Source organism: Chrysochloris asiatica, unplaced genomic scaffold (genome assembly GCF_000296735.1).
Source record: "Chrysochloris asiatica unplaced genomic scaffold, ChrAsi1.0 scaffold00094, whole genome shotgun sequence".
Lineage (NCBI taxonomy): Eukaryota > Metazoa > Chordata > Mammalia > Afrosoricida > Chrysochloridae > Chrysochloris > Chrysochloris asiatica.
In genome coordinates, this window is record NW_006408612.1 from 4,881,247 (window position 1) to 4,895,287 (window position 14,041).

Consider the following 14,041-nt stretch of genomic DNA (forward strand, 5'->3'; position numbering starts at 1 on the left):
TGTGTATAGAATGTTGTAGAACTTCTAACCAAATTTAGCATTTTTAGCATTTAATTCCACCCCTAATGAATGCAGTTACCTCAAAATTAACTTCTTTCTCTTATTAAAGGTTCTCTTCTACAATGTGCAATTATCACATTAGAGGTTAGAGAAAGTAAAATTACACAATCTCAAAGGCTTTTAATGAGACTCCAAACTTTTATTCTTTAAGAAGTTTATGCATTTTGAAGAAGTCTCAAAACTAAGATGCTTGTTTCCTCTTATACTGCTGCAATTTCTAACAATCCACTAATCTATATATTACTCTAATACAGAAATAAGAATTTTTTTCAGGAAACTCAGTCAACTATACATGTCCTTGAGGTTCATTATGATTTACCTGGCTCTGAATCCTCATGAAATATTCTTCTCTATGCAGTCAAGTGCTTGAAATCACCTTTTTCTTGCCTTTGGTGCTACATTGGGTAACTTTCAATATTAAGCTTCTGTGTTTCTTTAATACTCCCCTCATCTTCAAAGTAAACTGCATGTTACAAAGCACCAGAGGCAGAGATGGGCCTGGGAGTGGATACTCATTCCACTGAATTGGGTATGGATTGGGACCAAGGTCTCCCAGGACTGTAACAAGGGAGAGAAGGGAGGGTGGAGAGAGAATTCTAAGACTATCTTAGAACCAGTATGTGAGATTTTGTACTCACTAATGATTGAAACAAAAATATGTAACTCACCAGAATCAAATGGGGCAACTGCTGCAATTTGATACTTTCAAAGGAAGAATTGAAAACGAACACTCTTCCATATGGTTAGAACCACCACCACCACTAATCCCATCAGTTTCGCAGCAGAATTTCTTCCCTGGATGTTTTTCTTTTTGGTCACAGTCACCTCTGATATATCCTTTGTAGCATCACTGCTATCATCTTTCAGTAAATGTCCATCTACAAATTAATTAGCTTTTTGGAGGCAAATCCCTGGTATACTATTCTTCTGACTCCCATGAAAGACTCACTTTTAAGATACAATTGCAGCTGGCCCACACTGCCAGCTACTGTGTCACACACACGCCTTAAAATTCTGTAATCAGCAGCCACCAGGTGCCGTATCGCACTCAGCACACCAGTCAGTCAATACAGACATCCCCAAACACACCAAGGCTGGTTTTGTCAAATGTTTTATTGAGTGTAGACATCTGGAGTACTGTAAAACATGCATTATCTGTAGATTCAAAAAGGAGCAAGCCACATTGTCCTCACTGTCAAATGTGTCAGGCTTGGCATACATGATGGAGATTAATGAAGTATCATGAGAGTAATATGGTTCCTGAAAAGCTTTTACAATTTGGAGGAGGGTCTTAATCACGTGAAAAGGAAAGCTGTTCACATTTAGTGAACCTGCATTTCATTGGAGGTACAGTTATTTGTCATTTTAAAACAAATAAAAATAATTTTGTTTGTAGAAGATTCCCACCCTTCCCCAAACTTTATTTGTCCCTCTAGTTTTCAGAAATTTTAATTTAAAAACAAAAACAAAAAAAACTTATAAGCCTTTTAGAAATTGTATATTTATCGGAGCAATAACTGAAATTTACTTCTTCTTCGGTTGCTGAGGTGTATTGAATTTGAAGAAGATAATATCTCCATCTTCAACAATATAATTTCTGCCTTGTTGTCTATACTTTCCAGCAGCCTGCAAACAGGAAATATAGAGGATATGGGTTATTATTTTGCAACTAAATACATAAGGTAAGTGGTAGAAGTATATTTCTTTGGGCATATTAAAAAAGAGAGAGAAAAGGAAAACCAAAATGTAGGAAGCTCTACAAGCTCAAAACTTGACTTACAGTGAAACCAAGTATTACTGATTTGGTTAGAACTAGATTTTACATATATACATAATCATAATGTATTCTCCACTAAATTGTTGGTACATAAATGTAATTATACCAATATCATTAAGTTTCATTACATGCTGTTTATGGTACATTTCTGATGTGTCTGCAAACATCCAGCAAGTCACTGTAACAAAACAGATCAAACCAGGCAAGAAAGAAGACTGTATAACTAGTTTAAAGCGGCTGCATTTACTTAAATTCTTTGGTGACATCGGTGATAGCAAAAAGGTAGTTTTCTCTAAGGGAAACTATGATCAATTATAATGTGCAAATACTGAACTATTGCCTTTTAGAGTTTTTCATTTAGTCTTACTAATGACCATAGTTATGAGAAGAATCTAACAGGCTGGAATTGTAAATTGATTTTTCCCCACTTGTAAATTAGTAGGCAAAGCAACTGATTCCACCTGCTGGCATAGAGATCCAGATGTGCAATATGTTAGTGATTCAAAGAGAAATAAGCAGCAGTTACGGGAACCCTCGCCTGACCCTGTGGCACAGCACACACACACACTGTGTACTAAGCACAGCAGGCTGGTCAGCATACCCAACCTGGGGCCACGTGACCCAACCAATGGCTATTCAACAAGGAGGAACTGAGGGTCTTCTGGAATAAATTCTCTCAAGTATATTTTCTTCTGCTAAAATTTGTTGAGAATATGAAACCTTTGCCCAATAAGATTAGTACTTAGCTTTGCAGATATCGATAAAAATGTGTTAACACATAAGAATGTGTTAAGTATAATTGTAACAAAATACTAACAAAGATCATACATCTGAGATGAAGATCAACAAATACGACCACAGAGCCATAGTGAGCATATTTTCAATGAACTCAACTACATACAAAATTAACCCAAAAAAGTTAATGTACCGTAACATTCTACAGTGTGTATATATATATATATATATACATACACACATTTTTTTCCACATGAATTTTATAAAGAAATATAATATATATTGAAGGCCTTGTGCTATTTATTTCTAGAATCAAGCTCACTATTACAAAAGTATATATAGCTAATTTAAATCAAAAACATAATGACATGACACAAATGGAAGTTTATATACTTTGTTACTACTTAAGTTCACTATTAATTAAAAGTGACAGTGTTCCTTTAAATTCTCTAGAGACCATTTAATCCATTTCCACTGCTATCAGAAACACTGGTTGAAAAAAAAAATCAATACCCATTTGTGAATCTTGAGTATGTATTAAACAAGACACGTCTAACCAGTTCATTTGCACTTGAAAGCAGCCATCTGTAGAAGCCAGCTTTGCCTAAGCAGATATGATTGCTAATAATGTGATATCCCTGTAGACTACAAAGCCCACACAGAGCTATTCAGTATATAGTTCACAGCGCTGGCATTAAATTAGTTATGCTGCACTGGTGTTAGAAACACATAGACATACATACACATACACACAATCTTGCTCTCAAACCTAAACTACTAGATAATATGTAAGGAAATATTTGTTGAATAAAGAAGCATAAAGCAATTCATAAATGTATCTTACTCAGAGTTCAAATTTTCAAACACTAGTTTTGGAGGTTAAAAACCATGTAAAATACTGTATGGTATTCTAGGCTGAAAAACCACTGGTTAACCTTTTTAATTTATGCCTCAGTTAGAGCTAAATATTTCTAAAAGAATGATAAATTTTTTACAGCAAATATAAAGTTTCTCTATATAGTTAAAGGAGTATTCATAATTTACACAAATCTTCCAAGTATATTACAACATCACCCTCTTTAAAGAACTGGAAAAAACCATGTGAGGGTATAAAAAAGAAGCACCTGATTTCTGAATCCTAGCAGCAGAAAATGTCCCTGTTTTTCATCACCCTTACTCTGAAAAATATATATGCCAATATGATGCAGCAAGTTGAAAAATAACCTTACAGTCTTCAAGTGTAATTAGTGTAACTAATTAGTTTAAGTTCAATCTGAATATTTGCATACCTATCTATCAATACAGATGACACCACTGAAAAATTAATGACTGTTTAATTATAAACTGTAACTTCTCTCTTTTTTAAAAAACAAAATGGTACTCATTCCACACTGAACCAATTATACCAAGATTTCTTCCCTCCTCCTTCTAGGGCTCCAACAGTTCTATGAAAGTCCTGCTGCTCAGTCTGGTCTTTCTAATAATTCCAATGAGAACAAACTCAACTTGAAATAAACTTCTTTGCATTCCTTTCAAATTATGAAGTAGCAAACATAAGAGGGCTCTCTCTAAATTCTCTATTATTTTCTAAGGTAGTTTCCAAATACCAAATCCAATGAAAGATAAAGAAGCCTTCCTACAATGTCAATTTAAATCAGCTGGCCTATCTGCTCACTAGATATGACACAACCATTAGGTTTCTCTAAGGAAAAACGGAGTCAAATGAAATTAAGTTTGTAATAGAATTGAAATAATTTATTACTCATGTATAATGTTGATTCACTATTAGTGGCTACAAATCAAACTATACTTATTAAAGAACAATTTTGGATCGGCCCTCTAGTGTCGAGAAAGTAAATCAAATTCCTAAAGATGTTTTTTGAAAAAAAAGTATACCAGCAATCATCAAGTTTCAGCAACACCAATTTCATTTAACTAGTTCTGTCCCTTTCCTTAAATGAATCCTGATCATCTACTTCAGATATGCAAATGTAGTAAGTATAATTTCCACTAGCTATTAGTGAATAGAAATTCTTGATAATTTTAAACAAACTTATTTTCAGTTATAGAAAAAAATGCACAAAACTACTGACAATTCACTTTTTTCCCTCCATGATGTAAAAGTGTGAATATCTTTAGCTTTTCAGTTGGTTAATAGTAACGTTAAGCCTTTGATAATATTATTATTTCACTTTAGACTACATGGTTTAAAAGACAATTACCATTCATTTTTATCACAAGTATCAATGGAAAATTGTAAAATAAGTATCTTCCTATCAGTGGAAAATGGCAAAATATGAAAATAGAAAATTATTCCCTACCTTCACTGCATTTTCAGAACCTTCTTCTTTAAAATCTTCGTATTTCATTACTTCAGCCATAATGAACCCCTTTTCAAAATCTGTGTGAATCTTTCCTGCAGCCTGAGGAGCCTTCGTCCCTTTCTTTGAAAGGAAAGACCGGAGAAAAGTAATTGTGCATTTAAGATGATTGATAATAAGTGTAGTTTCTTGCCTCTGACCTACAGTTGGGTGAAATTTAAACTTAAATTTCAGCTAAAATGTCAGGTATACAATCAGTATATTTTCAACATTGAGGCACGATCTGTACTGAAGATTTAGCACAGATAAACCAGTAGGTTATTACAGATATACAGCTTTATTTTTCCTATGAGTCACCCATAGTCTTATTGATTTAGATACAGTGGTCTGCTTTTGGTATAGGTTTCATTTCAATTTTCTGTTCTTCACAGCAAAAAAAAACACCAAAAACAAAAAACCCAAGATTTTTAGGTAACTTTCCAGCTGAATTATCAAAGGTTTTAAAAAGATAAAAAGCACTCAATATTTCAGCTCATCTAAAGAATATCTATAAAAATACATAAAGGGATTTTTAAAATGTATTTCCAACAAGTAATATAATCTATGTTCTGCAAATCATTTTGAAATTGTCACAAAAATAAAATTCTAATAATAATTTCCCAAAGATACTGCATGATATATCCTGCCTCTAACCATCGTGAAAGAAAATTCAAGTTGATATAGAAAGAGAAATGTCTTATAATTACCTCATATGTTAAATTACAAGGATATACACTCCAAACACATGAAACCACGGAAAGAAATGTGAGCAATAATGGTGACCTAAAGGCTGCTTAATAAAGCATGTTAAAGTGATAAGGAGTCTAACGCTATAAAGCACAGTTTTTACAATAAAAGATGTATTGGGTTAATATGGCTACTCACTGATGCTTACCTGACTAAGTATCTTAGCACATTAAATCATGGATACGTACAATCAGTCTTAAGAGAAACCAGCTTTCACTGTTTCAAGCCAAGAGCACGTCATCTTTCCTGCTGCAAATACTTAAGTTGGGAAGTTTTAAGGCTTAAAAATAGGCCTTTAAAAATATATACAGTAAAAATAAACTCTGGAAATTGGTTTACCAACTTGGATATGCTTTGACATTATTTTCTAAGTCTGTATAATAGGACCTTGGATAGAAGTCAATCAAACCTTTTTTTTTTTTTTTTTTTTACAAAGGGGAGAGGAGCTAAAGAAAAGTGAATCTCACATCCCCACAACACATTTAATGTTATGTTGAACTGCCTCCATATTTCTATCCATACTTAATCAAAATAAATGTAACTGAATAAATTACAGTAGTCACTGAAACCGAAATCAAAGCAGTACTAAAAATGCATCATGTAGTACATATTTAAAAAGCATAATGAAGGACTGGGTAAGATGCTGAGTATTTCTAAAAGTTCGGGCATTATTTTTATATTCACTAACACACTATTCAGGACTACATATATTTCAAAATATTTTTCAAGAGTAACTACCATATTACAGCATATTTACATTTAAAAGCAAACCATTACAGTTCAGTTTCTATTGTCCTCTGGGAATAAATTAGTCACTTCTCTCTGATCATAATCAGTATACATCAATATTTAAAATACTCATCACATTTTTAAAGAAACACGATTGAATAAAAACATTGTAAAAATAAACACTACTGCTATGAAATCAAATAAAAAATAAAATAAAAGCATGAATGATCACATATTGAGTTTAGCTTTTTGAGCCCAACTGTGTATCTACGAAGAGCATAATGATGTCATATTGCTTTTATTGCTGAAAATGTAATCCGAGCAAAGCAAAGGAGGAAAGAACCACCCGCAACCCAAACAAACTTAGTGAATACAAAATGAAAAGCAACATCAATTTCACTGCAGACAAACCAAGTCACACAGATTAAGCAAGCACAATACTGGTGCGTCTTATCTCTGACCACAGGAGGAGGGTAGACAGATTCTACAGGATGAAGAAATTCAGACTATGTAATAGGCAGAATCAATTGTTACCTGCCTCAATCAATGCCGCTCCACTTTCACTGTTCAGCAGCTCACAAATAATTAAAGTTATCCTGGACAAAAACCTCATCTGTAATGACTAGCTAACCGCCACCATGACAAACTTCAAAGTCAGTGATATCAATCTGAATTCAATAGTGTGGAACTGGATATAGCTGATGAATAAGTATGAATCTTACCCTGATGGTCCATGCACGCACTTCATCTGGGCCTGCAGTGAAAAAGTATTCTAGTTGGAGTGCTGCAAACCCAGCCTTAATGATCTTTGGCAAAGCACTGAAATAAAATGAAACAAATCCACTCAACATATAAGTTGATTGTGCCAGAGATGGGTGTAGAGTTAAATTATTCATTCAAGAAGAAATATTAAAAATATTGATAAAGGATCACACAACTTTTTATAAAACACTTAAGAGGCCAGAAAGCATGTAACTATTTCTAAACACCTCTTCTAAAACTGGCTTTAATTGTATTAATCTGAAGATATAATTTTGTTTACTATTCAAAACAATGAAGAAAAAAATTAGAATTGCCTATGCTATGACTCTTTTCATCCGATGTTAATTATTTCCAGGACATGGGTCATAGAAGCAACATGATGTGTTTGAAATTCAATGTTTAAACAATACATTACTGTTACTCAGGAAAAAATTTATGGCAACCAATTCACCCTTTCCCTCCCCCACCAAACATGACGAAAGAGTTTTGGCGATCATTCCTTCTCAAAAATATACATAACTAATACCTATGTTATAATTAAAACACTGTACAGAGATGACAGATGACAGTTAAAAACTTAATTTAAAATAAATCTTTTCACTCTGTCTCATGGTAAAGAAAGGAGAAGATTCCCTCTTTATAATGGTAATTACTCTGTCATTTATTATTCTATCAGCGCAAGCAATTAAATTACTGCAAGGAAATAGTTGATAATAAAGTGTGGGGAAAATGAATGCTAATTAACCTTTGTGTCATGTTCGCTTCCAGATACTTCTGTCTCTCCTCAGCACTCAATTCTTGCAACTTGAGTTCCAGGGCCCCACTAAAAGGAATGACCAAGGCACCTGGGTCACACTTGTCCACCCACTCTTTAATTTTTATCAACCTGTAGACAAAAAAGGGCACAACATTATCTTGTAGTGCATGCATGACTGTACCACATTCATTATTATCAAGTAGCACATACATATTCATAAGAATTGCACGGTTTTATGATGCCATCTTTTTGTGTATAGCTTTCCAAGGTCAAGGCATTAACAGGCAGCAATTGCTTCAGGTGTACGCCATAATATTTTACTGTAATCTAGTTTTACTTTAACACATTATCTATAGGAACTATTACACAAATAGTTTTAAACTTTCTTTAGTTACACTAAATTTGTTCAGCAATAACACCTATGCCCTTGAATAAAACCTCAATTTTATGAGTTCTTATTATTTTCCTTATTTTACAAAGTAACATTATTCAAAGGAAAAATAAAATAAAATTCCATTTGCTATGTAATTTTGAAGAATCCTTAGCAGAAAATAATCTGCTCCACCCAGATATCTTTATGCCTGGTTCAGTTCCTTCTTGGACTAATAGAATTTACAATTGTCATGCTTTTTAGGGAAATGTTTGCTACCCCAAACAATCATGTCCAGAAAAAGCAGATTTGCAAATCGTATAACAAACAAACTGTTCCTGTGAAGTTGAGCCATGAATGGTTAAGAACTGTTGTTATTAAGTGCCCTTGAGTCAAATTGGACTCAAATCAACCCTGTGTAGGTTTTCAATGCTGTAAATCTTTGTGGGAGCAGAAAGCCTCAACTTTCTCCCACAGAGCAGCTGGTGGGCTTGAACCACCAGCCTTGTAGTTCACAGTTCAGTGTTTATGCTACAGAGCTCCCAATTTGAACTGTAGAGGAAATAAACTCCTTTCATCACAAAGGGTTTGAAAGCCAAATCCGCTAGGAATCGAGATCATACTTGTTCTTGAAAAGACAGTACTGGGTGGTTTTATTCTTCCAAAGTGGTAATTAGAACCCAAATAAAATAAGTGTAGTGAACAGATTCATCAAGTTCCAATCCTACCACTTCACTAGCTTTTTATTTCTGGGCAGTTTTTTGAAATTTTCTAAACCTTAGTTTTCACATCTGTAAAAATAGAGGTAATAGTACATATTATATTATAAAGAACCTGGAAAATTATGCCTGGAAAGTAGTAAACCAACAAAAACATTAATTTTTGATTCTCAGAATACATTTTTATTATTCTGAAACTGAGTTGAGTATAGGCTCAACTATAGATTCCATGGAAATTTTCTACCTCAAAAATCTAGTGCACATCAGAGTCTTACACAGTCTCACTAATTTGCTATAGTTCAACCAAGATTTTAATAACTATTCTTGCAAAAAGCTGTTAAGAAAATATTTTAAATACTTAATGTAAATGTCACTTTAGGAGAAAAGAAAATAAGAACTAAGCCATAAATTTATCAACACTCAACTATAAAAGAAAATGTCACGGGATTAGAGGATTTAGGATGTGATAAAGTTCATATAACAATTTATGCATGCTTGCTGTAAAAGGACGCTATCAGTGATTTTTTTTTTTTATCTTCATAATAGTAATAAGTATTTTTCCTTTCACTCACATAACTGAAAAATGGGCCAAATGCTAAAGTTTATTTTGGAATAAGGTTGTTGTTGTTGGTAAGTGCCGTTGAGTCAGTTGCGACTCATAGTGACCCTGTAAAGAGTTTCTAGGGAGTAGCTGTTGAGTTTGAACCGCAAACCTTGTGGTCCAGTGCTTATCCTCCAGTGTCACACGTGGCCTTTAAAAGATCAAATCCAAACTGGTATTTTCTTTTCCAAAATTATTTAGAGTGGTAAATAAAAAGGGCAAAATTTAAATTAGTATTGTGGTGCAGGGGGGGTTAATGTGCTGGATGGCAAGGTCGGCAGTTCAAGCTAACCAGCTGCTCCTTGGAAGCCCTATACATGGTCACCATGAGTCAGAACTGACTCCATACCACTTAATGTTACTTTATAGGCTCCCACTTTCAAACAAAACATTATATTAAAATGTTATTAATGGTGCAGTAACGTTTTTACTATACAAGTCAGAATGAACTATGTAATTTTTTAAATGCAGTTCACATACTAAATATACATTCAATGAAAGTAAAATAAAGCAAGCCCATGTAAAAGGATAATATAAAAACACCATAAACCTTTTGTTTCATGAATATGATCAACATATCAAATAAACTAGAATTGTTATGAAACAACAAGGTAAGAAATAATTACTTTGGCTAAAACATCAATTCAGAATAATAGTTCTACCCTATCATTTTAACAGCCTTTCCTACCGAGTCCTCAGAAGGATTATTTGCATTCCTCAGGTGTTCTATTGTACAATTCAGATGAATAAAGACTTACAAATCATTCCTCTACCGCCAATGTGAGACTTTGATCTGGTGAATACACCATTGTACCTTAACTATAATTGGCAAAAAACCTGACAGTGCAGAGCATCACAAGCTTAATAACAAAGGAGAATATCTCAAAGTGTTGACAGATGATCTTCATAATGCAGAAGCGGAGCTGGTACATGTTAGCAATAAATGAGCAGCGAGGTCTAAAGGTCTCTAAAGTGACTGACATCAGACCTGCTACAGCCTCACTGAAAGTAAAGGTGCCGTAGCACTCTCTGGAAGTGAGTTAGGCTCTTTGCCTGCAAGCTTCACTTTTGTGACTTTCACTGTCATAGAAAACATAGGGAAGATGAAAAGTAAGTTAGGCTCTTTGGCTGTCTGCTTTACTTTTGTGACTTTGACTATCAAACAAAAGTGAGAAATGTCCCCAAATGATTTTTAATTACACATTTGAAAGAAATCTTGCATAATTAAAAAATCTGAGTTGATTTCAAGATTATAGACTGAAATATATATATGTAGTGTATCTGTTTGGTCTGATGGTTATGACAGTGCGATAATGAGGCCAAGATCACAAGTTTGAACCCCATAGGGACCCGTCACCTTTTTGCAAAAAATGTCTATTCTATTGTTGTAAGCCAAACCCCAAATCATAGCTAGTCATCTCAGAAAATGTGTGCTATTGGCATATGAGGGATATGGAAAAGTAAAGTTGACACTCTCTTGGCCCAATTTTTAGCCAAGCAGTAGGTAGGTATTTGGGATGGGGCAACAACACTAGTAAGGTATGCTCGCCATGGAATGGTCAATCATTCAAAACCAAAAGGGCAACATTACAAGTCGGACTGCTAACCTCAAGGTCAACAGTTTGAAACTACCAGCCGTTCTGCAGGACAAAGATGAGGCTTTCTGCTCTCATAAAGATTTACAGCCTCGGAAATCCTGTACAGGATCGTTATGAGTCGGAACCGACTCCACGGCACACAGCCACCACCAGTTGAGGAGGGAAGGGAAGGAGGGTGGGATGGAAACAGCGACCACAGGGGGAAGTAAGATAACTTGTTACATGGAGGGGAATATAATCTTGAAGATGAAACAAAATATAAGATTTGCTGAATGTAAAAACTGATGATCCTTTCTATAAAAAGTTTAAAAAAAAATTAAAGTTGAACTCAATATTAGAAAAACAAATTTTAAGTACATTTGCAAAGTGATGGAATAACCTCCAGATAGAAATGTTAGCAAATGTCTAAAGAAAACTATCCAATTACAGTAATAATATCATCATAATAATGATGTTATATCAAATTATAAGGAGGTGGGGGGAAAACACAGTAAGATCAGATGACTCTCAAAGAGCAAAATAACATAAAGACATAACATAGTCCTCGTTTTACAGATTACGGTAGGGGCACCATGATTAGGCGACAGGGGCACATCTGTGAGGCTTTGAGAGAAGCCTAGATGACTATACACAAGAACTGCCATGAGTTGTATTTTTCTCCTTGGTAGGGATTCCACAAGCAAGGAGATAAAGCAGGGACTATCGGAGTCCTGGGGTGGCGCTGTGGGATCAGCACTGGACTGCTAATTACAAGGTTGGTGGTTAAAACCCACCAGCCTCTCTGAAACCCTATACCGGGTTGCTATGAGTCGGAACCGACTCGATAGCACTTAACAACATCAGTTTTTATTAAAAGTCCTGGTGTACATAATGCTGTAGGATAAGCATTGGACTGCTAACCATAAGGTCTGTGGATCAAACTCGCCAGATCTTCTTTGGAAACTCTACACAGGGTTATTATGAGTCAGAACGGCCTTGATAGCACTAAGCAACATCAGTTCTAAGACAAAATGTGTGATGCTTTGAGATACATTGGCAGGTTGTGATCTGTTAGCTAGAAACTTGGGCAGATGAGATTTTTAATCTTACAGAGGATGATATTAAATGTCCAAAAGTTTACATTTAGTCTTATAATAATGTGACCTTCTTAGCCAGTCTTGAAATTTTTGATGCCATAATTACTATAGAGTTAGATTACATTGTTTGCATATCTTTCCCAGTTACTAAATTTATTTCTGTGGTACTGATGTGGCACTGTAGGATTAAGCACTGTGCTGATAGCTGTATGGTCAGTGGTTTATACCTATTAGCCACTCCTCGGAAACCCTATATAGGGTTGCTATGAGTCAGAATTGACTCAATGGCACTTAACAATTTTATTTCTAAGCATTCTTTTTCTTTTGAAAATTACTCAATCTTTCTTTTTGGTGACATTTTACTTTTATTTAATACATTCTTTGTCCCTTTCAACATTTTAAGCAGATTAATGTAAAACTGCTCTAATTACTTCTAGTTCCTTGGGTGTACCACTGCTAGGGAGCCCTGGTGCTGCTGGTTTCTGTGTATGTGCTGTGTGTATCTGTGTGGCTATTATGGCAGCAGCTGCTATCTTCAGGAAAGTCCCTCAGTCCCCTGGGTTGCTGAGGCAGATCTATGGGTTAGTTTTGTGGTTGCTTCCTCTTGGGAGAGGATGGGGGAGTTTCCTGGGCTCTGAGTCAGTTTTTGTGGTTCTAGGTTTAGGATTTTGGCACCAGGTTACACTGTTGTTGTTAAATACCATCAAGTCAGTTCTGACTCATAGTTTACCTGTAGAGGGTTTTTAAGGAGTGGCTGGTGGGTTTAAACAACTGACTGTGTGGCTAGCAGTCCAGAGCTTATCCTACAGTGCCACACCAGGACACTAGGCTATATAGGAAGGGCAAATTAAGGCTCTGGACTGTGAACCACAAGGTCGGCAGTTCAAATTTACCAGTTGTTTCTTGGAAACTCTATACAGGGTCGCTATGAGTTGGAACTGACTCGATGGATGAGTGACCTGACACTGAGGGATTACAATGGCAAGAAAGAATACTTGTATGAGTTGTTGAGTGGAAAGCGGATTTGCTCAGTAAACCTTCACCCAAATTACAATTCCAAGTCATAAAATAAAATAAATAAAAGACACCCCTTTTGATGTATGTAGGAGTTCTTGCATTACTCCCAAATGTTGCATAGAATGACAACGGTGGCCTTTCCTACTCAAAGTGTGGTTTCTGAACAGATACCACCACATTATTAGGGAGCTTGTCAGAAACATAATCTTGGCCCCACTCCAGATGAGAATCTGCATTTTAACAAGATCCTCAAGTAATTCATATGCATATTAATCTCTCAGAAGGACTTTTAAAATAAAAGCATATTAACTAAAAGCATGAAAACCTGAGAGGACTATGCAGACCAACTGACAACTCAGTAAATGCTGACTACCTATCCCACTGGTATAGGAGACGAGAGATAAATGATAGAAAAAACTGAGGAAGAAAGTCACTAGGCTTTTAGGAAATACAAGTGAAATGTTTGCTCTGAATCCTCTACAATGCCACAGACGTTTCAGATTCACAGGAAAAATAACTAGTTTAGATTGTTTCTAATTTTTATGACTCCCTTATTCTATTAAGCCTCAAATCTTGGAAAAACATTACATGTTAGCTTCAGAGTCTAGATTCAAAATCTCCAACAGAGAGGACTTGGTGAAATCTGAATTCATATCAAGTGAAGAGATATTATCACAAATAGTTCCTCACAGAGCCATTGTCTGAAGAACTCCAGTCATTCTTATATTACATC

General features: G+C 35.0%; 1 protein-coding gene across 2 annotated transcripts in view; it reads right to left on the bottom strand.

Annotated features, from left to right (window-relative positions):
* Positions 1-1,155: 1,155 nt before the first annotated feature.
* OLA1 (Obg-like ATPase 1) overlaps positions 1,156-14,041 on the bottom strand; it is a 221,892-nt gene continuing 209,006 nt past the window's right edge. For both annotated transcript variants that reach the window (XM_006866651.1, XM_006866652.1), the window contains 4 exons: positions 7,916-8,056; positions 7,131-7,227; positions 4,894-5,016; positions 1,156-1,686 (listed from right to left, as the gene is read on the bottom strand). In XM_006866651.1, coding sequence (XP_006866713.1) covers positions 1,585-1,686; positions 4,894-5,016; positions 7,131-7,227; positions 7,916-8,056 — 463 coding nt within the window. In that variant the 3' untranslated portion in view covers positions 1,156-1,584. The remainder of the gene's footprint in view (positions 1,687-4,893; positions 5,017-7,130; positions 7,228-7,915; positions 8,057-14,041) is intronic.